The following is a 22,269-nucleotide window of genomic DNA, read 5'->3' as shown; positions in this document are numbered from 1 at the left end:
TATATATATATATATATATATATATATATATATATATATTAAAAAAAACATGCACCGAATGGAACGCATGATGACGTACCCACAAAAATCCCTATTTGTCAACGTTTATTTCTTGTTTTTAGTTTTTATTTCCTTCTGTGATTGTTCTTAATAATTAAGATTTTCCTAAGGTTATAACAAATTTATTCTGTATTCAGAACTGTATTGTACTTTATATTTGCATAAATGCTGCATTTTTGTATTCTGCAATTGTTCTATAAAAAACCTGAACATCTCCTGTTCATATGCAGTTGGTTGCAATTATAGACCTAAAGAAAACTCACAGATCACGTCAAGACATAATAATCAGGGTAAATTTATTACAAAGAACACAATAGAAAGACAGTTTTTTTAAGTCATTGTCAGAAAACTGGACAGAATCTCCTGTCCATGTATCAAATTCTTTCAGGATTAAAATGTAATATTTCCACTGGAAGATGAGGCATTCTGACAGTTTAATCGTTTTTAATAAATGCTCAATTTTTCAAAAAATGTAAAACAATTCCCTTTCCTTAGATTTTTGCTTCTGAAGGAGGCGGTTCCACCAGTTTATTGTGGACATGCATCATCCCTGTAAAAAAAACAAAAAATGGAAAGAAAAAAAAATCAATAGCAGAAGATATTCCTGTGTCACTGTACTGCCATGGGCAATGATTTAAACATGCATAATAAAGAGGCAAAGCTCTGATTCAGTGTCTCACCTTTAAAGTACTTCACAGTCTTGACCCGCAGCTCCAGGGTGGCATCTTCATCGCACACAAAAACAGTCCTTGGATGCTGCTGGAATGCTGACACTGTCCACATGTGATTCACACCTTCTTCTATAGCTTTGTACAAAGCAAACGCCTTGTGCGCCCCTGTGATGATAATCATGACCTGCAAAGACAGTCATTCTTCAAATAATCATGCCTTACAGTCTGTGCTTTGCTTGTTGCATTAATGACAAAAGGTTTTTCTGTTATATGACAAAAGCCTTCTGACCTCCTTGGCATCCATGACCGTGCCTACTCCCACAGTCAGGGCCATAGTGGGCACCTTTGATAGATCCCCATCAAAGAATCTGGCATTGGCCATGATGGTGTCCCTTGCCAGGGTCTTTACTCTGGTCCGGGAAACAAGGCTTGAACCAGGCTCATTAAAGGCAATGTGACCATCTGGACCAATGCCTGACACACGACATATAGACTGATTTTAATTATAGTTTTCTTTTTTTTAAGTGAATGTTTAATCATTAAATTCCACTGATTACAGAACAAACATCATCAATGTGTCCTCCTGACCTCCAACAAACAGCTCAATCCCCCCAGCAGCTGTAATCTTTTCCTCAAAAGCTTCGCACTCCGCTTGCAGGTCAGCAGCATTCCCGTCGAGAATGTGGGTGTTTTCTGCTCTTATGTCTATGTGCTTGAAGAAGTTATTCCACATAAAGGAGTGGTAACTCTCAGGATGATCTCTGGGAAGCCCTATAAAAAAAAAAGTCTATGAACATTTATTGAATGAAATCAATGTGTAACTTCAATTACAACAGGAGGGTTACTTGCCTACGTATTCGTCCATGTTGAAGGTCTTCACGTATTGGAAAGAGATTTCCCCATTTTTGTAGTACTCAATCAGCTTTTTGTAACAACCTAAGGGAGTGCTTCCTGTGTGCAGATTAACAAAAATTGTACTTTGTTTACTGGAAATTATTAATAGCATAATAACCTTACCTTAAAAACTACTCAAATGAATACAGAACACTGTTGTTTTCCTCCCTTATTTTCTGCTAAGAAGTGATGCAAGGTTACTTTTTACTATCACAGACAGACAGATTGTAAAAGGCTCTGAAAAAAGAAGCCCAAATAACAAGAATATTTTTGGGAATAAATCACAGATTTGCAATTTTTTATCTTACCTGTGGGGAGCCCAAGTGTAAAGTATTTGTTGGGTCCAGGTTTGAACAGTAAAATCTTGTTTCGGATGTACTTTGCCGCCCATTCGCTGGCCTTATCGTAGTCATTTAGAATAATCAACTTCATGGTGCTAAAGAAATAACACAGAAAGACAGAGGAACGGCTTGCGCTTATGACCACTTCAATATCGAAGGAATTCTACCGCAAAACACACCTATCAGACTTTAGACCCATCAAAGTATCTCATTCTCAGACAGTAAAATGCAATCCCCATTTAGACCATTACTACAACAACAAACTTTCGACACACTGTAGTCACTTAAACTTACCGTTTTAAGGACGAATCCCGTGATTTCCTGCCAGGAATAAAATAACAGTTTGAGCTTCTCTTCTGAGTTTTTGCAGCTTTGAGGAGAAGACGAGATTCGGATGATCATGTGATCAGCGCGCACAGCGGAAGTGACGTAAAGCGGAAATGGAATGTGGCTTACTAGAGGAGCCAAAAAAGTAGCACCCGTTAATGAGCCATCCTTATTTTATTATCAAACTAAGCATTTTAAAGATAAAAAAAAATGAGCAATAATTTTTAGAATATATTTTTTAGGAAATGAAACCCTCACGATGTCATTGGTTGCTACATCGACTCGGAGTAGATGGCATATTTTGGTTGCTAGGCGATTAGAAAATCTGAGTGAACATAGGTAGTTACATAAAAAAATTGTAAATAGATTTTTCAAGCACAAACTGGACTGACACGTGAAAAGCATCCACAGAATATGTGGCATTAGCTGAAGACAAATTCCTAATATATGAAATATGCAAGTTAAAAGACTAACCTATCTTTTCCAAGGTAAATACGTGCTAAACGTGTAGCAAGATAGTACGTTAACTTAAATGTTGCAAATATTTCAAATCAGCACCATCTACAAATGCAGGCATGTATTACACACACGAGAACAAGTTTTGGCTCAGTATTTTCAAATAACTTCTGCACATTTGCATTTTTTAACAGTTTACCACATTTATTACTCCACAGTTTTGTTTCAAAAAGTTCAATTTATAAGTGAAATCAACATCCCGAAACTTCCCACAAAACTCAAAAGGAATACATTTCTCAAAAGAAGCTAATGAAGTGCTGTACCACAGTGATAAGGATGGTGCCAGAGATTTTGGGTCACTTTATTGAAACCATATTTTGACAGAGACCAGAACACGTACAGAGCACACAACAGAAATAAATACCATCATGTGTACAGCGCTCATCGTCAAACTGTTATTGCAGCTGGCTTTTGATTTAAATCATCCAGAAAGAGAGAGGGCATGCTATGTCAGCCACCACAAGTTGGGCCCAGTTTGCTCAACACGGATCCTGCATTTGACTGTGGAGTGTGGCTCCTTAAACACATGACCAGCTCTGACATGCAGCCAGGCTGCATCTCAGTCTGACGTATTTAGCCCCTGTTCAGCTAAGCTTCAGGAGCTTTCGGGGGCTACTTTAATCGAGATCCATGTCGGGTTTGGTGTCTGCACTTTCCGAGGCTGGATTGCCCGTGTTTTCAGCCGCTCCTTTGTCTGCAGGTTCCTCTTGAGGCTTCTCCTGTCCATTGACAGGACCGTTCTGCTCGGCAGGTGTGTCCTCCTTAGGAGCCTCTACTCTGGGCTTGGGCTTGGTCACAATGGGATTACAAGCAGAGAACAGTTCCTGAAAACACAAAGAAAAAGGTGTTTTTAAGTAAACAAGTTGGTCAAAAATCCTTTTTGCAGTGATCTTACTTGCGTGGGAAGATTTTCATTTACCGTATTTTCCGGGCTATAAAGCGCACCAGTGTACAAGCCGCACCCACCCAATTACAGGAGGTGTGTTAATTATCCTGATCCTGATTGCATTCATAAGCCGCACCAGTGTACAAGCCGCATGTTGCAGCTTGACACTGAATATCCTGACTCTGAAAATTGAGACACCTTACAGTCTCACGGTGGGAGGAGTCAGCATTGCGTCAGCCCATACAATTAATCATACCCACATCTGCCAAACAGCATGCACCTCACTTCTGTTCACAGGTTCCTCAGTTATGGTTTTATTTTTTTACTTATTGACAATTGAGGTATCATACATAAAATAACAGTAGTAAATAACAGTAACCAAATAATCAACATTACATCCCTCAGTTATGATGAGGAAATTTACACCCGCGATTCCCCACTTCCCATGACTCTTAGGGGCTTAAGGCGGGGCTAACCCCCAGGTCGCCACACTTTTGTGCGTGTTTAAGAAGGAGCAGCAGCGGAAGGAGTGGAGAATGGGAGAGCAGCTCTCCTCTCCTTCTGCCTGTGTCGCGGCAGCTTTGTGGTAGTAACAGGGCTGCACGATATGAGGAAAACTCGCAATATGCGATATTGGTGAATAATAATGCGATAACGATATAATTTGCGGTATATAAACAAATAAAAAAACAACCAAAAGCATAATTTCCATTTCATTGCAACAGTTTAAAGGTTATACTCCAAATGACCCTCGTCGACATAGGAGGCAAACATCAAACATAAAAGGGGTCATCTGATTGATCAACAACGTAAACGGGTCCTTCCGATTGGTTAAATGCATAAATGGGTTTATTTCATTTGTTCAATATTTCAAGCTGCCATGAGATTGTTTTAGCACATTTAAGGTAACCATTTATTGCGATTTTTGACATCTTTTACGGTATGCATATTGCACAGCTTCATGTCGCGATAACGATAAATTTGCGATATATTGTGCAGGCCTAATACCAATAAAAGCGCGCCTCAGCGCGACATGCGCGCCTCTGCGCAGCGCATGCGCCAGAAGTTTCCTTCCATAACAGTGACACACTGTTGCTCCGCGGACGCCCGCTCCGCGGAGCCCGCGGGCTCCTTGTCTCTCCCTTCCTATCTTCTCCGACATCCCTCGCAAGGGGGGCTCCAGGGAGGAGCGCTTCGTGCCCCCTGACGTCCGTTCCCTGCATGCGGGGCACGGCTGCCGGGGGACGGAGCGAACCGTGTCCGTGTAGAGCAATCGGACTTAATAAGTTTTGTGTTTGAGGGGAGGATGCGTTGTTACGTGTGGGAGCCTTCAGACTGCCATCTGTCCCGCACCTCTATGTGAACGAACAGCCGAATTCAGGAGAACATGTCTCCGTCTCACACAGCGGCTTTGTGCCGGTCACGTGCACGTTGGGTCTAATGGCACCAAAGGATTTTGGGATGCGGCTGGGCATGCGTGTTTCTTATTGTTGAACCATGACTGAAGTGTTTAAGACCTGAAGTGAGGTCCATGCTGTTTGGCTGCTTACAGGTGCATAAAATACAAATTGGCTTGCTGCTTGAAGTTGGTCATGCAGTCGACCTCAGCTCCTATGCAGACAGAGCGGTCAAGGCAGCTGCCAGAAAAATCTATAAATTAGCCGCATCACTAAGTAAGCCGCAGGGCTGTAAGCGTTTGAAAAAAGTAGCGGCTTGCAGTCCGGAAAATACGGTACATTTATTAATAATAATAATGGATTGGATTTATCTGCGCTTTTACACTCAAAGCGCTTACATTGTGTGGCGTGGCTGCCAGTTCGCGCCTACGGCCCCTCTGACCATCACCGGGATCATTCATGCACAATCACACACCAGTGGAGCCACACTGGAGGCAAGGAAGGTGAAGTGTCTTGCCCAAGGACACAAAGACATTTTGGCTGGTGGGAGCGGGGATCGAACCGCCAACCCTTCGATCATTGGACGACCCGCTCAACCACCTTATTGCTGTTTCCATTTTTTAAACAATTTAAGCTTCTCTCCTAACAAAATATATTTCCTTGCATATTTGTGGTGGTTTTAGTTGCTAACTGGTAAGTTTGTGTAAACACTCACCCTTGTTTTTGCTCTAATGTCTTTGACTTTGACAGCTGGATCTAATGTCAGGCTCTGCTTGCTTTGCTGGTTCATGGTGCTGTTCATCCATATCATCGCATCACTGGTCAGTTTATCCACTTTGCTGACATCTGCCTCATCTAAATGGTTGTACTGCTCTTCCTGGAAATAAAACGAATGAAAAGTATCAAACAAACTGTTAGGAGCAGTTCTTTTCAGATACCAAGATGTTTTGTTAAGAGTAGTGGAAAAGAAGCAAACTCTGCTTCTTCTCTTAAAGTTTCTCAAACGTACATTCATTTTGAAAGCTTCCACAAATTTCATGTACTGCTGGATTTGTTTTCCCATCTCATCAAAGGCTTTGGGTCGCTCTTCAGCCTCCAAATACCTTTCCTGGATGGGCTGGCCGAGTTTCTGCACAGCAAGGGGTACACATGTACTTTAGATTCAATACAACAAATACACAACAGAAAAAACAAACCTGAAATAATCACCTTCAACTCTGCCAGTTTGTCAATGTACACTTGTTTGGGTTGGTCCTCTCCGTCTTCATAAAGCCAGTTTTCAGTGTCCTCCAGCTTCAATGACAAAGCATCTCTGTCCTGAAAAGGAAAAAAATATATATATTAGAGCATTTTTCAAGCAGATTTTTAGATTTATGAAAATAAGATGAATTTCTCATTAAAATAAGTTGATTAAAAGTGGTGTTTACTTACCGATTCACTGACAAACTTCTCAAAAATCCCATGTAGTTTGTCCCTCATGTCATACACATACTCCTCCACATAATTCTTGGCATCATTCCTCTCCTTCTCCAGCTTGTCCTGCATTATCATCTTGCCCTGTGAAGGATTGAAAACACTGAGATAGCAGCCCAAAGGTTGATTTAAAACAATGTCTTAATGCCAGCTGGAAAAATAGTCACCTCGTTTTCTACAAAAAGATTTAGCATGTCGTTCGCTAGTTGCCACTGCGGACTGTTTTCAATAGGAAGCTCCAGCACTTTAGTTTTGACTTTGGCCTTTTTGGCTTGTGGAGGCTGGTCAGACTTTTTCTCGCCCTTGTTCTCCTCCGTGCTCGTCTATAAATACAGAAGGTAAGATAAAGTCACTATCAGAAAGCGTACGTAAAGTTTCCATTTAGATTGTTGTCATACATCAGTTGGAAACCTTTATCAATCGTTTCATTGTTAAAATCAAGTCAATCACAAGGAACTGGATGGTCAGAATAATTCATTCATTCATACACTAACAAATCTTACATCCATCTCTTCGTTCTCTTGTGGCGTTTTCTCCTCCGTTTCTTTCTGAACGTCGGCCTGAGCCTGCTGTCCATCCTGATCGGTCTGCATCTTGCTCTGCTGAGGAACAGGAAGTAATGTTATAGCGGAGGAATCAACGAAAATAATACTTTGGTATTGATGTGATACTTTATTCATCCCACAATGGGGAAATTCTTTTCTGCATTTGACCCATTCCCGGGGGGAGCGGTGAGCTGCAGCTGAACCGCGCTCGAGAGGCAGTAGCGTTAAGGGTCTTGCCTAAGGACCCCCACTGAGTGATGTTAATTGCTCGCCATTGATGTGGTAATTGCCCCCAGTGCCATTGCTCATTCCCCTCCGGGAATTGAACCCTGGATTCCTGCATGGTAGCCTCTCACCTTACCAACCAAGCTACCCAGCCACTTTGTACTGTGTACTATAGTAAGATTTTTAACACTATATGGTTTAAACATACACTAGATACCTAATGAATGCATAACAGGTAACAAACAACAATATACTTCTGCAAAAAATCAGAGGTGTAAATATTAATCATCCTATTGTAGTAAATACATTATAATATATATTTAGCAGATTTTTTTTTTTTTTTTTACCATTTTGTCTTCCCTAGAGGCCGATCCGACAATACCTCATTAGTTTAATTAGAACTTTCTAAAGTGGTTCACTCCTTTCCAAAAGAGCACAGCTTCATGTTTTTACTGACTGAGGTACCTCGCCGTCTTTGTCAGTGGCGGCCTGTTCCGTTTCCATGGGTTCCTCTGTCTCATCCGACTTCTGCACTTCCACCAAAGACGCACTGGACACGCTGAAGATCCCGTGGATGTTCACCCGCACCTTGACTTTGACCTTTGAACTCTCGCCAGATGCTTGAGGGACAACCTTCTGGATCAGGAACTGACCTGATGAAAGTAAACAAAAATAAAGTTCAGTCATTTAAAATATTACATCCAGTAATTTTTAGAATTTTAGGGGGAAAATATGCAGGTTTCTCCTCATTTTCCAAGAAGTGAACAGAAAAAGTTTGTTTAGCTGCAATTACTACAAACCCTCAAGTGGACCAAAACCCAGCATGAGGAGTTTATATTTGAAAATGAAAGTGGCTCACCAATAGTAGGATCAGGATAAGGCAGCTCACTGGGACAGCTGTAGTAGGCTTCCAAAGAGAAAGGCTCTCTGCGGTAAAAGGTCAGCACTTTGGAGAAAGGTGCTGCATGGTTCTTAGGAAAAACCTCACAATCACTAAACGGAAAACAAAACATTTGGATTAGAAGGAGAATGTTGAAAAGAAAAGAATCAAAGATTAAAAAGGCTATGTTTTACCTTAAACCGTCCTCTGCAGCAGAGTGCCACTTCAAGGAGATGGGATACGGAACAACCTCTGTGATGGAGAACTCCCGGACTTTGAAGGCAGGAGACAATATAGCGCACTGCGGAAATACACATTTCCTCAATACAACGGCCTATCAAACATCCTATAAGTCAGACATTAGATTTAAGAGGCTCGGTGTGGTGTTACTTACCTGCAGGGCACAACCTCTCGCCACAGCTTCATCAGCATTCAGGGTAGTGCTCAACTCCTTCCCGAAGAATTTGCTAATTCTTTCTTTGACGGCTGGGATTCTGGAAGCTCCGCCGACAATCTCAACTGCATAGATGTCTTCCTTTTTCAGCTCTTAAGAGAGTTTGGTCAAAGTCAGACAAATTAGAAAATCGTTGGACAGGCATGTTAGCAATTAAAAAGTGTCAAGCGTTTCAGGCCCCGTCTTCAAAAATACTCACTGGCTTGTTCCAACAGACTCTGCAGAGGTGGCTCTACTCTTGTCAGAATATCTGCACACATCTCTTCAAACTGCCCCCTAAAGGAAAAGAGATGAGGGTTTGTGCATTTTGGGAGATAAAAGGAAAGCCAAGCTAACGTTTTGCGTACCTGTTCATCTTTCCAGTGACATCGATGTCGTTCATGAAGCACTCGATGTTCAGCGGCAGGTCAGAGGAGTTGGCGCTCATCAGTTTCTTCAGTTTTTCGCACTCCTGGTAGAGTCTGACCAGAGCCCGGGGCTTAGTCTTCACATCCAGCTTGTACCTCTTGCCAAAATCCTCACAGAAATGCTGCACCAGCATCTCGTCAAAGTCTTTCCCGCCCAGCTGTGGGTCACAAGCCGTAGCAAGGACCTGAAAGGCAAAAACAAGTAGAACATTTGAAATTATCCTTTTTTTTAAAGCCTATCAATGAGTTTGCGAAGTGTGCTGTGTTTTCAAAGAAACCTTGAGTTTGCCCTTGTTGAAGGCACACACAGATGTTTGGTACCCAGAGTGACCCAGGTCCACAAACACCACATTCCTGGCCTTCTCCTCAGGAGCAGGAAGATCCTGTTTATAAATTCCATATGCCAATGCAACTGAAAGAAAAAAAAATATATACACTTTCAAATCAAGTTAAATGATGTCAACATTTGTCTTTGTGACTCAATTTGGATTGAAATCCTGCCCAGCATCCTGTTACAGACCTGCTGTTGTCTCATTCATGAGCCTCAGACAGTTGAGGCCAGCAATCTGAGCAGCATCTACCACTGATCTCCGCTCGGCATCGGTGTAGTAGCAGGGAACCTGGTTCCAACAGAACGGCATTTCTTGATTTTAACAACTCAGCAAGTCTTATTTTTGTCTTCAGTGTTCCAAGACTTGTTATAAAACAACCAATCTGGTGGGTGTTTTTTTTAAAAGTTGATTCACGTGAAAACACCTATGAGGGATGGGCAAGAATGAGTCAGAACTTTCCATTTAGCAAAAACAGCACACTTACAGACACAACGCAGTCAAACACGGGCTTCTTCAGGGCACTCTCTGCTGTCTCCTTCAGTTTGGTCAGAAGCATGGCCGTGATCTGTTCAATGCTGAACAGCTTCTCTTCCTCCATATAGGTTACCTATGGAAAGAGACACAAAAGTGGATGAAGAAACAGATTCATCTGCCATTACTGGAAATCCATCTGAGCCATACATCCACCAAAGGTAAGAGCAGAGGAATATAGTCCAACAGAAAAAACACTGGTGCATAAATGTAAGATTTCTTTTAGGGAATATTCACTCTGTAAAGCCTTCCACAACATGATCGTAGCCTTCTTTTGTACTCCAAAGTTCAGCTTGTTATTATGTCACGTTAAGACATGAACATTTCACAATTCCAAATGGCACAGTCGATACAAAAAGGGTCATAAACTGAGCTCATCGACATGCTTTCAGCGGTTCTGAACAGCTTACCTAAATTATTCATTAAATACCTTCATGTTCAAAATCCTATTATATATAACAATTTCTATGCAAAGTGAGCCTTTCTATAGATTATATTATACATAACATGACAATAAAAAAAAAACATTTTCCTCTAGTTAATGTTTAGGCTGATAGAGATTTGTTCAAGTTCTTATAATCTATCTTCCCAGCCCCGCATTGCCCCCTAAAAGACAAAGTACCAAGCACCAAACGTGTAGCTATAGTAACAGAGGGGGGGGGCTGTCTTGAAATTCAACAATAGAGGGAAGCAAAATACACAACCCAAAAAACACCACTAATTCGACATAGAGAAAAAGTACAATTTGTGGACTTAAAGGTTCTTAAGGCAAGAGCATGACGTATAGATCACTGTTCTGTCGGTGTTGCCAAAGAAAGATACAAATTTTCACCCAGCGGCTGCCCCAGCGTCACAAAAAACCTTCACTGTAGGCAACTCTCACAGGTTGCATGGGTAAATCTGTGAGTGTTCCATTTCCTGTGTACAAACAGGAAGGCTGGGCAGTGACACAAGCAGATTTTCATGCAGTGATAAATGTTCATCCATCATTGGTGTTTGACTATATTTGTGGGTAGATGCAGACTTCATGAACCAGGATGAAAACGAGTTTTAAGCATTAATTTCTATATCCTTATATCACAAACTTTTAGATAAGTTCCACAATTCCACCAACCAGAACACTGCAGAGGAAACAACGCAGTTTGTCCAGAACAGTTTAGAAATAATAATCATAGTAGAAACACTGAAAGTTTCTGCTCTCACCTTAATGCCTGTTGTTCCTGTAGGCATTTGTGCAATATCATAGACAAGACTGTTTTTGATGGATTGCACGTACGGGTCTGAAAAAACTCTGCCATGAAACCTCTTGAACCCTTGGACTGTGTTCTTGCAGTTTGTGACAACCTGTCGGAGAACAAAAATAGCAGCTGTCAGGGTAAAAATACAAGAAAAACCACATTGTTGAAGTTCAATTTAAACTCCTTTTGTGTGATTTGGATTGTCCACAAACCATCGGCCATGTCACAACTTTTAACTGTTAGGAAAGTCATATGCACTGGGGCCTCAAAATCTCATACCTGGCTCTTTGCAGCTGCACCAATTGATCGATTCCTTGGTCCAAATGACACACATGCTCTGCAAATAGGGAAATGCAAACAGCTTAGTCCTCGTGCAAATGTTTACAATACATATCTTTGAATATGAATACTTTTTTTTTAAATTTTAAAATCTGGTTATGTAAAACCTTAGGGGAAGTAAAAGGTTTAATTCAGATATTAAAAAGTCTAATTATGAAATAAAACTGTCAAAACCTAAATTAGAAATTTCACAAATATCTGGATACTACATAATTGCCGCCTTTTATCCGTTTGTTCTGTGCATGAAGGGTCTTTTAAAAAGTAGCTATGGATCACTTAAGCCGTTCTGAAACATGGATGATGATGCTACCGGCCTCCTTTCACCATGATGAACCCGGCCATTCACATTAGGTATATGATATCCTATCTGCCCTGGTACTAAAAGCGCCCGAGTCTGTATGTTCAAAAACAACTAAAATTAGAAAGAAACGTTTATGAATAAATAAATAAAAACAGCAGAAAATAACGTTTTCACACTCGGAAATGATGAATAAGCTAGCGCTAGCTTTAGCAGTCACATGCCTGTTTCCTGTTGTGAAGTCCGTTAGCATGCTAACAGCGAAGTAGTGCCATTAGCTTCGCTCTAAACCACAAAATATTTTAAAATAAGGTGGACGTACATGCTGAAGACACAAACATCATGTGATAAAACGTAAATAAAAATACCACAGCTCGTACTTACGGTGTACATCGATCGCTGTATTCATTAGCCACAGTTTCAATCCCTCCAGCTCTGGCTACTGCTACATAGCAGTTCAGAAACCCGACGTCAAATCCTATAACTGACATTGTAACTAGCTAACTTCTCGGTGTTTAGTTATAACGGAGAACAAAAGTACAACCAAGTGCTAAAAGCAACAACAAAAACAACAAAGTTTTCCTATTAATGGACAGTGAGACACCCTTGTTCCATTAAAGTGAGTAGGAGCATGCGGTGTGCGCCGGCAGAACTGGGTGAGATGGTTCAGGAATTTTCTGACAGTCTATCGACCAATAACATCCCACTGCGGAGACGCGGTAGACCGCGTTGTCTCGCGCCCCCTACTGTTCAAAAAAGGTACGGCATGTAAAACTCAACTGTCCAGTCCCAACCATTGACTGTATAATGAGGCATGGTCAGGAAAAGTACCTCATAGAAGATGTAAAAACATATATCTGGCCTCTAAATATAATATAATATAAAAATGTAAAAAAAATATATAATTGGAAGTTATCAATAACAGACTATTTATTGTTGAACTGTATCTAATTTGCAGACCCATATTTTAATTTTTATGATTTTTATCTTGTTGTTTTGTGTCAGTCTGTTATATACGGTCACCGTAGTTATAAGATTATGTTAACCAGTTTTTTTTCTTTGACTTCTTTTGAGGAAAATGTTTGTACAAGTACAGACATGGACCTAAAATGTGTTCATAATTTAAAGAAAAAGATGCAAACGACGTCCCAACCTTTAAACAAATGCTGATTCAAAATACTCCACTTTTTGGAATTGTTATATGGTTTATTATTGTAATGTAACATGTTTTTGATTTTTAAATAAATGTCTATTAAATTTTTGTCTTTTGCCAGTTGTCTCGTCTTTTAACAACACTTAATATCCCTGATTTAATTTTGATTCTGAAGTTCACAAATAAAAACTTCTGTAAAAACATTTTTCTTTATAAAGAAAATATTTTAACTGTAGTTAAAAACAGTTTTCCCTTAATCTGTGATATCATTTAAACAAAGCAGGAACTGTCATTAATGAAATTAAAATGAATTCAAAATTAATTCAAGTTAAAGACAATCCTCTAAAAAAAGGCAATCCATTCAGTCATTTAATTTAGCAGTTTATTAGTAATAATTTGACTCATTTGTTTTTAAATCAAGCGTTACTGAAATATAATAATGGCCAAAGATTACCTGTAGGCTAAATTTAAAATGTAATCTTTGACTCAACCCTTTTTTCTCTGACCATGCAGAAAGGGGTATATAGGTAGAGCTACAAGAGAATCAAACAGCACACATTTGCATTTGTAGCAGCTAGACAGGTGAAAAATCCAGCTTTCAAGGGTGTTTTTTGCACAAAAAGATATAAAGGAATAGACATATCGGGATTTATTATAATCTTGCCTCACAGCATGAAGGCCCTGGTTCAAATACCTCTGGGTTCCTTCTGGCTGGAGTTGGCACATTATCTCCTTGCCCGCATAGGTTTTCTCTGGGAGCTTCTACCTCATACCACAGAGCAATAAACATACTTCATGGACTAACTGGTGATTCTAAACTGTCCCATAAGTATGAATGTGATTGCGTGTTGTTTGATTCCTGTGTTGGATTGGTAAACTGTCCAGTGTGCACCCACAGACGGTATATGTGTACAGTGAATCTCACTATAAATATATATATATATATATATATATATATATATATATATATATATATATATATATATATATATATATATATATACACACACACACACACCAAAAAGTTTGGACACACCTTTTCATTCAAAGAGTTTTCTTTATTTTCATGAATTTGAAAATTGTGGATTCACGATTCCCACTGAAGGCATCAAAACTGTGAATTAACACGTGGAATCATATACATAACAAAAAATTGTGAAACAACTGTAAACATGTCATATTGTAGGTTCTTCAAAGTAGCCACCTTTTGCTTTGATTACTGCTTTAAACACTCTTGGCATTCTCTTGATGAGCTTCAAGTGGTGGTCACCTGAAATATTTTTCACTTCACAGGTGTGCCCTGTCAGGTTTCATAAGTGTGATTTCTTGCCTTATAAATGGGGTTGGGACCATCAGTTGTGTCGTGCAGAAGTCAGGTGGATAAACAGCTGATAGTCCTACTGAATAGACTGTTAGAATTTGTATTATGGCAAGAAAAAAAGCAGCTAGATCCAGAAAAACAAGTGGCCATCATTACTTTAAGAAATGAAGGTCAGTCAGTCCGAAAAATTGGGAAAAAGTGTCCCCAAGTGCAGTCACGAAAACCATCAAGCGCTACAAAGAAACTGCCTCACATGCGGACCACCCCAGGAAAGGAAGACCAAGAGTCACCTCTGCTGTGGAGGATAAGTCCATCCGAGTCACCAGCCTCAGAAATGGCAGGTTAACAGCAGCTCAGATTAGAGAGCAGGTCAATGGCACACAGAGTTCTAGCAGCAGACACATCTCTACAACAACTGTTACAGGAGACTGTGTCAATCAGGCCTTCATGGTAGAATGTCTGCTAGGAAACCACTGCTACAGAAAGGCAAGAAGCAGAAGAGACTTGTTTGGAATAAAGAACACAAGGAATGGACATTAGACCAGTGGGAATCTTGTTTGGACTAAAGAACACAAGGAATGGACATTAGACCAGTGGGAATCTGTGCTTTGGTCTGATGACCAAAGCACAGAACGGATGGACTCTACATGCCTGGTTCCCACTGTGAAGCATGGAGGAGGAGGTGTGATGGCGTGGGGGTGCTTTGCTGGTGACACTGTTGGGGATTTATTCAGAATTGAAGGCATACTGACCCAGCATGGATACCACAGCATCTTGCAGCGGCATGCTATTCCATCCGGTTTGGGTTTAGTTGGATCACCATTTAATTTTCAACAGGACAATGACCCCAAACACACCTCCAGGTTGTGTTAGGGCTATTTGACCAAGAAGGAGAGTGATGGGGTGCTGCACCAGATGACCTGGCCTCCACAGTCACCGGACCTGAACCCAATGGAGATGGTTTAGGGTGAGCTGGACCGCAGAGTGAAGGCAAAAGGGCCAACAAGTGCTGAGCATCTCTGGGAACTCCTTCAAGACTGTTGGAAGACCATTTCAGGTGACTACCTCTTGAAGCTTATCAAGAAAATGTCAAGGGTGTGCAAAGCAGTAATCAAAACAAAAGGTGGCTACTTTGAAGAAGCTTCAATATGACATATTTTATATCTATATTTATACAGTCAATGCGTGTACCCTGTCTTGACAACTGGGTAGGTCCCTGAAACCCAGTGACCTTGTATGGTAACAGAATCAAAAAAGCACCAATTTAGAAAAACTATATAAAAAGTATGGAAATGTTATTTTGCATAAAGCTATTGGGTTGTTAACATTCCTACATTTGAAGAACTGCACAGAACTTAATTATTCTCTCCTTTTATGTATAAAAGAGATTTGAGAAGCTCCTTTTAGACATGTTTTAAGATAAAATGGTTTATTTCCAGTGGCTGAAACAATTCCTTCATGTAAAGCTCTTGTTCTTAAGCTCTTGTATTAAAAACAAAAGAAAAAACACAAACCATAAAAATAGGTAATAAAGACAAATCCAGTCTCATTTCACATACATATTTTTTCAGGTTTAATGATCACAGAATTTGAAATTACAGAAGCTTGGAGAGGTGCCAAATATTCATTCTTGTCTCTCATAGTCAGCAGGATTCTTCTTCTTGCCCTGCTCATGAACGCTGTTTCCCCAGCTGTAGGTCAAATACATGGCGATCATGGCTGTAGAGATAAGATCACAAATGTTGACAAGAGTTCATTACAGCTGAGATTTTTAAACAGGATTGGGGAAAAACTGCTTTTTTTTTAAAGAATGACACAAAACACTAATTTAATCCGCTTTTCCCTTCATGGGTAGCCCCAGCGAATCAGCTTTCTCCATCTAACCCCGTCTAATGCATCCTCTACTCTAACAGCGGGTATATATTAAATGCATATAAATTGTGTCAAATATTTATATCATTTAAAGAATTAAATTACCTTAGAACAAGTTAACATTGCTTACATTTACACGAATATAGCAGCAAAACATACTGCAAGACACCTGATTAATGCAATAGGAAAAAAAGACAGTAGTGTGCAATCAATAGACACTCACGAGGGGCAACTTTGAAGAATGAAGTTGTGAACCTTCTCCAAACATTAGGCAGACCCTTGGAGAAGTAATTGGGAAAAGCCCGCTGCTCAAAGGGGGACAGACTGTAGGTGATCACATGCCGGATTTTGGCCAAGTCTCCAAAATGACGCCCCATTTTCCCCACAGGAAGTCTAAAAAACAGTACAGGTCATGAAAAACACAAAGATTTTTATTAACTTGACTACAGAAAAAACTTCAGGAGTTAAAAATGTGAACTTTTTTTTTTTTTAATAAAAAGGCTGATGTTGCCAGCACACAAAGTGATGGAAAGTCAGGTTGGCCACACGTAATAAGTGCAGGCAAGATGCGCAATGCCCGCTTTTATTTTAAGTGCGTTTAAGGTTGCATTTTGTTGTTGGCTGCACGTATTTAAAATTAAACTTAAATTTCCATTATCGTTCACGCATCTAGGTGTATGAAGTTTATTTTCTGCTTTTGATGCATCCCCTGGAGGAGCGCAGAGCAGCAGAAACAGCCAAGTTAACTTCAGGAACTATTTGGTGGTTTAACCCTAACGATAACCAGTAATCCTCACCTTTAGTGCGGCAATAAAAAAGTTCACCTCTTGCACCACGTATTTAGAAAATTACATGCGAATAGACACTTTATCAAATTTGTTGGAAAATCCTTTGGCTGAAACATCGATTTCCTCAAACAGAACCTAAATACTTTAGTGTTTTTGTTTTAATAATAATAATGGATTGGATTTATCTGCGCTTTTCAAGACACCCAAAGCGATTATATTTTGTCCATTATTCATTCACTCCTCATTCATACTTGGTGATGGTAGCTATTGTTGTAGCCACAGCTGCCCTGGGGCAGACTGACAGAGGCGTGGCTGCCATTTTGCGCCTACGGCCCCTCTGACCATCACCGGGATCATTCATGCACATTCACACACCAGTGGAGCCACACTGGAGGCAAGGAGGGTGAAGTGTCTTGCCCAAGGACACAATGATTGGCTGGTGGGACACATTTTGGCTGGTGGGAGCGGGGATCGAACCACCAACCCTTCGATCATTGGACGACCCGCTCAACCACCTGAGCCACTGTCGCCCTTTTAATTAAAAGACATCTTAAGTTGACAGTGTATTAGGATATCGTCGATCTATACGCACATCAATATGGTCGACAAAATTGCTTACTGGTTTCGTTAATTAATCTGCCATTATTATGTTAGTCACTAGTGCCAGTAGTTTTGTGTGCTACAGAAAAGCCTAAAGTGTGACAATGTGACTACTTCCTATGCTACATATATAGAGATGTATGCTTGCTAATCAGTAAATCAGATGAAACTAATATAAACAAATTTAAAGACGTAAAATGTCCAAATTATTACGAAACAACAAACTCAGGCTAAAATAATTAGCACCTTGCTTGACCAATACAGTAACCAGACAGACCTACGCACAAAATTAATAGCGACACAAATTTAGTTTTTATACAAATTGGTCCAAACTAACTCAGCATACATGATTTAGAATAAGGTTTTGGAAATACACCTATAAAATCTGATAATGTTCGAAATTAAACTGGTGACATTGAGCCTTACCGTCCTGTTCACCGATGGATTTCTTTAGAAGAATTTCCGGTGACAATCTGCCGTTTATAGACTAACGACAAGAAACTTGCGCCATCTAGAGGACAGGAGGTCACAAAATTACCTTCCAACATTTAGATGTGGTGCTTCAACTGCAAGAAATTTGTTCTTTAAATCAAGAAAGTAAAAAATAAAAGTCCGTCTTTGTCATAAATTAATTTCTCGCTAAATTACCACCCATCTCCAAGCTTGTTTTAACAAGAAGGGACACTAATCCCCTTTCACGCAATCTACAATGACTCCAAGATAAATTGTTAATTTTATTATGGCTGAAAGAATTAAAATCAGAATCAGTAACTTATATGCATAATATGAAGTTTCAACAATTTAAAATACCATTTCGTTCATACAGTAGTAATTCAATTTTTTTTAAATTTTTTGGCAAGAATTGTAATTGTATTATTTTAGTCTATTTATAGAACTTTTACATTGTTTTTTGAATAGACAAGTAACTTAAAATTGGACAAACACTGAAATAAAATTAACCTTTTAAGTGCACACAAATATTTTCTAAAGCAGGATTTAAAAATAGATTAAAACTCAAACAACTTTTGTTGTCAAAATAATGTAGAAGTGTAAAGAAAGACTATGCAGACTCATTAATGCAATAATAATGCAAAACATGTTTTTTTTATTTTATGCAACTGATTTAGAAAGGTTTGACATGCTTACATTTTTTTTTGCATGTTTTTGAGCAGAGCAGACACACAGTGAATTCATTTGACAACCATAAATAGATTTGTCTTAAGTCACATTCAACCTATACAAATTCATACATGAAGTTAGTTTACAAGTATATTACACAAACAGAGTCACTTAGTGACCAGAAGTATTAAGTACGCACTTTTATAACTTTCATTCTGAAGGTGGGGAAGACAGCAGCCCCTTCCAACAGCTTCCAGGCATCTTCAAGAATAAAACAATCTGTAAAAGGTCTGTTAAGAGATTGTGACGGCTTCTTTTTTGTTTGTTTGTTTCTTTGTTTGTCTTGTCCAGAACAGGGCTACTTAAAATCTGTCAATTGTGTTACATTGGCAGACTTCCTGCAAAAAATCATAATAAATTAACAAAAAATAAAAAAAGAACAAACAACATAACAGAAAACCACACACTCATTCTCCCCCTTTAAATGTGTTGGACCATCGCTGGTATGTTCAATTGGTATTCTTTGGCTTTAAACAAAAAGAAAACAGCCATACTTCTGTTTGCATTTGCATCATCTGCTCTAGATGATTTTATTTGTGCATTAAATTTATGAACTCACTGAGCCTGGCCAGAATGGTTGATACACCAAAAAAGTGCAGCGATAACTGTTTTAGAGGAGCTTGGTGTATGGCTAGCGACATGTGCACCTAGTAGCAATCATGTCCTTGAACTCCTTTTGGGCATAAGAGCCATCCGCTTCGACTATGATGACACTGAGGGGGCTGTAGTGGGAGGGAACACACGAGGGTCTGGGCACAGAGGAGTCGAGCTTCTCATAGATGATGTTCTGTACCATAGTGTGGACCGGCGAGCCATAGATGAAACCCATGGTCCTCGGGCAGGTGCCTTTGCAGTATCTTGGGTCGTATTTTGGTGGGAAAGCAATCCAGTGGTCCAGCTTGAGCTGACTGAACCGCACCTTGAAATCGTACAAGGCACAGTCGCTGGTTGGGAACACGGAGCTGGGCAGGAGATCCGGGAGGTGGATGTCCAGGCCTTTATCACCTCGCTTGCTCTTGGACGGCTCCCTCTTACATCTCCTCTTGTGTTTCCGTTCAGGCTTGAAAACCACTGGCTTCTGAAATGCGTTTGCCTCAGGGAACAGGGTATGGATTGAGCTGGTATTGACTGCAACACCATGGTGGACAGATTTGCCCGTGTCCTTGAGATAAAGAATCAGAGGAGGGTACCTCAGAGTGAACTCCAACAGATTTCTGTGATTGCTGCTCCAGGTTTTTTGCCCATCTGGGCATGAAACATTAACAAGCAGCTTTATATTCTTCTTTGGAAACTTTATAATTGGCTGAATCATTGAGCTGATGTCAAGCTCCACCCATTTCCGGTGTTTTTTTCTGTCTGCACTGGCTGTGAGATTCACAGCATGGGGGGAACCTAGACACAGCTGGCAATGGTTTGAAGGCTCATTGAGACTAAGGGAACAAACAGAGATCGCAGGTGTTGGAAGTTCATGGTCAAGCCTGAACAGCAGGGCTGACTTCAAAAGCTGTTCTTCATCTCTAACTTGATCAAGGCTGTAAGACAAATCCTGCGTGAAACTTTCTGCAAAACAAGAAAATAATGCATCACGATCAAAGCAAAACATTTTAGAATGCATTTATTTGAAAATAAAAATACAAAACTTCAAAAAAGCTGCACAAACGATAAAAAAATATCTACACAAAATATTGACAAGCATCCCTAAACATTGTTGGGATGCTAAACTATCAGCTGGAAAAGCTGCAAATGCTGTGATGGAGCTCAGAAGGCACTTTACAGTAAGAGCTGTACAAAGCTTAAGTAAAGTAAGGATGAGTCATTTTGAGTAGCTCATAAAACAAAACACTTAATTATGAAAACTTTTCCTGCAGAAATCATATAAACAGCGGCTGTTGCTGAAGACTCCTACATTATAAACCAAAATTAACCTCAGAAATCAAAAAATTTAAGCAAAAACAGCACTTTGAAACTTAAGAGATTGGAGTTACAGTTAGGCTATGTTAATGAGGAAGTTAAATGTAAATATTTAAATTAATATTCTTGATGTCATGTTATATTTTGAGTTACAAGGTTTGCCAAGGAAAGGGAATTTTGTTATTCAGCTGTTTATTAATTTTGAGAAATTCCACATTTACAAGTGTAAATGCTTAAATTCACAACCTTCTTTTAATTGCTTTCATCTGGACTTTAAATCCTATTACAAAATAATAGAATGCATGCAAAACATTTAGACCACAAAAACATTTAATCTTTCAAAATAAACTAGATATTTATTCATTTCATAATATTGTATGATCAAAAAGATAATGTAAATCTCTGCACTGTAAATGTTGAGGTGTAGGTTGCACAGTAGTAATGTTTTCTTCAGCGTCTAGTTTATAATAAAGTTTGTCCAAAAAAAAAAAAAAGACTTTCAAGAGCAACAAAGAAAGCTAAAGCTATTCAACATCTTAACAGAATTTTCAATTGATGTGGATTTAAAAAGAATATGGGGAATGTATATGTATAATAAGATTATGTCATTTGGCTCTTAAGCACATAACATTTGTTTTGCTTTTCTTGAATTTCTGTTTTATTTATCTTTCAATTATTTTTTTTCCTTTTAATTCTTGAACTTTTTGAATAAAAGTTATCGAAGATAAAAAAAAAACTACTACATATAACCCGAAAAATAAGCCTTGCAATACCAAATTTGTTTGAGTATTATAGTTTTATTCTGTTTTACCATTAACTGCTGCTCTGTATATTTGTTTCTTCTGGGTGCAATAACTTCAATTTTTCAATTAAAAAAATATGGAAAGCTATTTTTTAAAGCAAAACAAAAAAGTATAGCATAATAAAGCTTAGTTTGGTTTTCTGTGACATTTTAATATCAACTTCTTCCCCCCAAAGACTGTATTTGCTACTTTGCGATGTCCGTGGAGTTTTGCTGTGGACTGGTGGTGCACTGTGGGTGTTGTAGTCCCCATTTACTCACCTGTGCTGCTCTGTACCACACATTCATCCTGGGGTTTGATCAGTCTGATGGTGTTGTAGACCTTGTCTCCGACAACACTCCTCTGCCCCCGGGAGGGCTTCTTGTAAACCTCCGTCAGGTACCTCATGTACCTGCGCTCGGGCTTCACCTTCCGCCTCTGACCTGGGTTCCACCTGGATCCTCCGTGCTCCGACAGGGCTCGCAGCAGCGGGGAGAAGATGCTGCTGTACGGGTAGGTGAACTCGTCCGGGGGGAGGAGCGCGTTGGAGGGGGACGAGACGAGCAGCGGCACGTTGCAGTTGACCAGAAGCAGCAACAAAACACCGCGGAGGCAGCAGACGGCGGAGGCCGCGGGCTTTGATCGGTCCATTGTAAACATAGTCAGCAGTAAAGAGAGAGAGACTCTAGTAAAGATATAGGGGTCACGCGCACGACGCACACGTCTCGGCCAACGAGCGCAGGTGTTGCCAATCAACCGCACCACTCCTCTTCCTCCTCCTCCTATTGGCGGTTGGCAAACTCACCTTATTTTTTAAGGAAAAAGTGATATCCGGTTTCATTTGATCAA

General features: G+C 39.8%; 4 protein-coding genes across 5 annotated transcripts; all 4 read right to left on the bottom strand.

Annotated features, from left to right (window-relative positions):
- Window positions 1–337: 337 nt before the first annotated feature.
- Window positions 338–2,435, bottom strand: LOC101167050 (glucosamine-6-phosphate isomerase 1). Its single transcript, XM_004073342.3, has 7 exons — window positions 2,261–2,435; window positions 1,934–2,061; window positions 1,581–1,682; window positions 1,320–1,502; window positions 1,021–1,205; window positions 741–915; window positions 338–610 (listed from the first exon to the last, which is right to left on the bottom strand). The coding sequence occupies exons 2-7, from the start codon at window positions 2,055–2,057 to the stop codon at window positions 552–554; spliced, it is 828 nt and encodes a 275-aa protein (XP_004073390.1). The 5' UTR covers window positions 2,058–2,061; window positions 2,261–2,435; the 3' UTR covers window positions 338–551.
- Window positions 2,436–2,931: 496 nt separating this feature from the next.
- On the bottom strand, window positions 2,932–12,540 carry hspa4 (heat shock protein family A (Hsp70) member 4). Of its 2 annotated transcripts, none has more exons than XM_011480283.3 (19): window positions 12,199–12,540; window positions 11,457–11,514; window positions 11,143–11,283; window positions 9,893–10,015; window positions 9,597–9,696; window positions 9,355–9,488; window positions 9,017–9,261; window positions 8,869–8,945; window positions 8,610–8,761; window positions 8,410–8,516; window positions 8,195–8,328; window positions 7,801–7,988; window positions 7,069–7,167; window positions 6,733–6,888; window positions 6,524–6,649; window positions 6,302–6,409; window positions 6,102–6,221; window positions 5,808–5,969; window positions 2,932–3,633 (listed from the first exon to the last, which is right to left on the bottom strand). In XM_011480283.3, exons 1-19 carry the CDS (start codon window positions 12,303–12,305, stop codon window positions 3,427–3,429), a joined length of 2,544 nt encoding a protein of 847 aa, XP_011478585.1. In that variant the 5' UTR covers window positions 12,306–12,540; the 3' UTR covers window positions 2,932–3,426. The 2 variants fall into 2 exon arrangements, with proteins under 2 accessions (XP_011478585.1, XP_004073389.1); XM_004073341.3 differs by having other exon boundaries at window positions 3,081–3,633; window positions 7,069–7,164.
- A 3,297-nt stretch (window positions 12,541–15,837) lies between these two features.
- LOC101166394 (cytochrome b-c1 complex subunit 8) lies at window positions 15,838–18,067 on the bottom strand. The gene is made up of 3 exons (XM_004073339.4): window positions 17,975–18,067; window positions 16,384–16,553; window positions 15,838–16,007 (listed from the first exon to the last, which is right to left on the bottom strand). Exons 2-3 carry the CDS (start codon window positions 16,535–16,537, stop codon window positions 15,913–15,915), a joined length of 249 nt encoding a protein of 82 aa, XP_004073387.1. The 5' UTR covers window positions 16,538–16,553; window positions 17,975–18,067; the 3' UTR covers window positions 15,838–15,912.
- Window positions 18,068–18,621: 554 nt separating this feature from the next.
- Window positions 18,622–22,185, bottom strand: LOC101166143 (growth/differentiation factor 9). The gene is made up of 2 exons (XM_004073338.4): window positions 21,702–22,185; window positions 18,622–20,287 (listed from the first exon to the last, which is right to left on the bottom strand). The coding sequence occupies exons 1-2, from the start codon at window positions 22,078–22,080 to the stop codon at window positions 19,359–19,361; spliced, it is 1,308 nt and encodes a 435-aa protein (XP_004073386.1). The 5' UTR covers window positions 22,081–22,185; the 3' UTR covers window positions 18,622–19,358.
- Window positions 22,186–22,269: the final 84 nt, after the last annotated feature.

This window comes from Oryzias latipes, chromosome 10 (assembly GCF_002234675.1).
Source record: "Oryzias latipes chromosome 10, ASM223467v1".
NCBI classification, from domain to species: Eukaryota; Metazoa; Chordata; class Actinopteri; order Beloniformes; family Adrianichthyidae; genus Oryzias; species Oryzias latipes.
Note: the sequence above shows the minus strand (reverse complement) of the source record. Positions and strands in the feature narration are given on the sequence as shown.

What these genes read in the sequence shown, in the direction of transcription:
- hspa4 (XM_011480283.3), bottom strand. Translation starts at nt 12,305, where the DNA reads ATGTCAGTTATAGGATTTGACGTCGGGTTTCTGAACTGCTATGTAGCA. An exon ending in CAGGAACAACAGGCATTAAG is followed by an intron (nt 10,016 to 11,142) that starts GTGAGAGCAGAA and finishes CTCTTTCCATAG; the next exon opens with GTAACCTATATGGAGGAAGA. An exon ending in CGAGAGGTTGTGCCCTGCAG is followed by an intron (nt 8,517 to 8,609) that starts GTAAGTAACACC and finishes GTATTTCCGCAG; the next exon opens with TGCGCTATATTGTCTCCTGC.
- LOC101167050 (XM_004073342.3), bottom strand. Translation starts at nt 2,057, where the DNA reads ATGAAGTTGATTATTCTAAATGACTACGATAAGGCCAGCGAATGGGCG. An exon ending in CAACATGGACGAATACGTAG is followed by an intron (nt 1,503 to 1,580) that starts GCAAGTAACCCT and finishes TTTTTTTTATAG; the next exon opens with GGCTTCCCAGAGATCATCCT. An exon ending in GATTGAGCTGTTTGTTGGAG is followed by an intron (nt 1,206 to 1,319) that starts GTCAGGAGGACA and finishes GTCGTGTGTCAG; the next exon opens with GCATTGGTCCAGATGGTCAC.
- LOC101166143 (XM_004073338.4), bottom strand. Translation starts at nt 22,080, where the DNA reads ATGTTTACAATGGACCGATCAAAGCCCGCGGCCTCCGCCGTCTGCTGC. An exon ending in TGTGGTACAGAGCAGCACAG is followed by an intron (nt 20,288 to 21,701) that starts GTGAGTAAATGG and finishes CTTGTTTTGCAG; the next exon opens with AAAGTTTCACGCAGGATTTG.
- LOC101166394 (XM_004073339.4), bottom strand. Translation starts at nt 16,537, where the DNA reads ATGGGGCGTCATTTTGGAGACTTGGCCAAAATCCGGCATGTGATCACC. An exon ending in ATTCTTCAAAGTTGCCCCTC is followed by an intron (nt 16,008 to 16,383) that starts GTGAGTGTCTAT and finishes TTATCTCTACAG; the next exon opens with CCATGATCGCCATGTATTTG.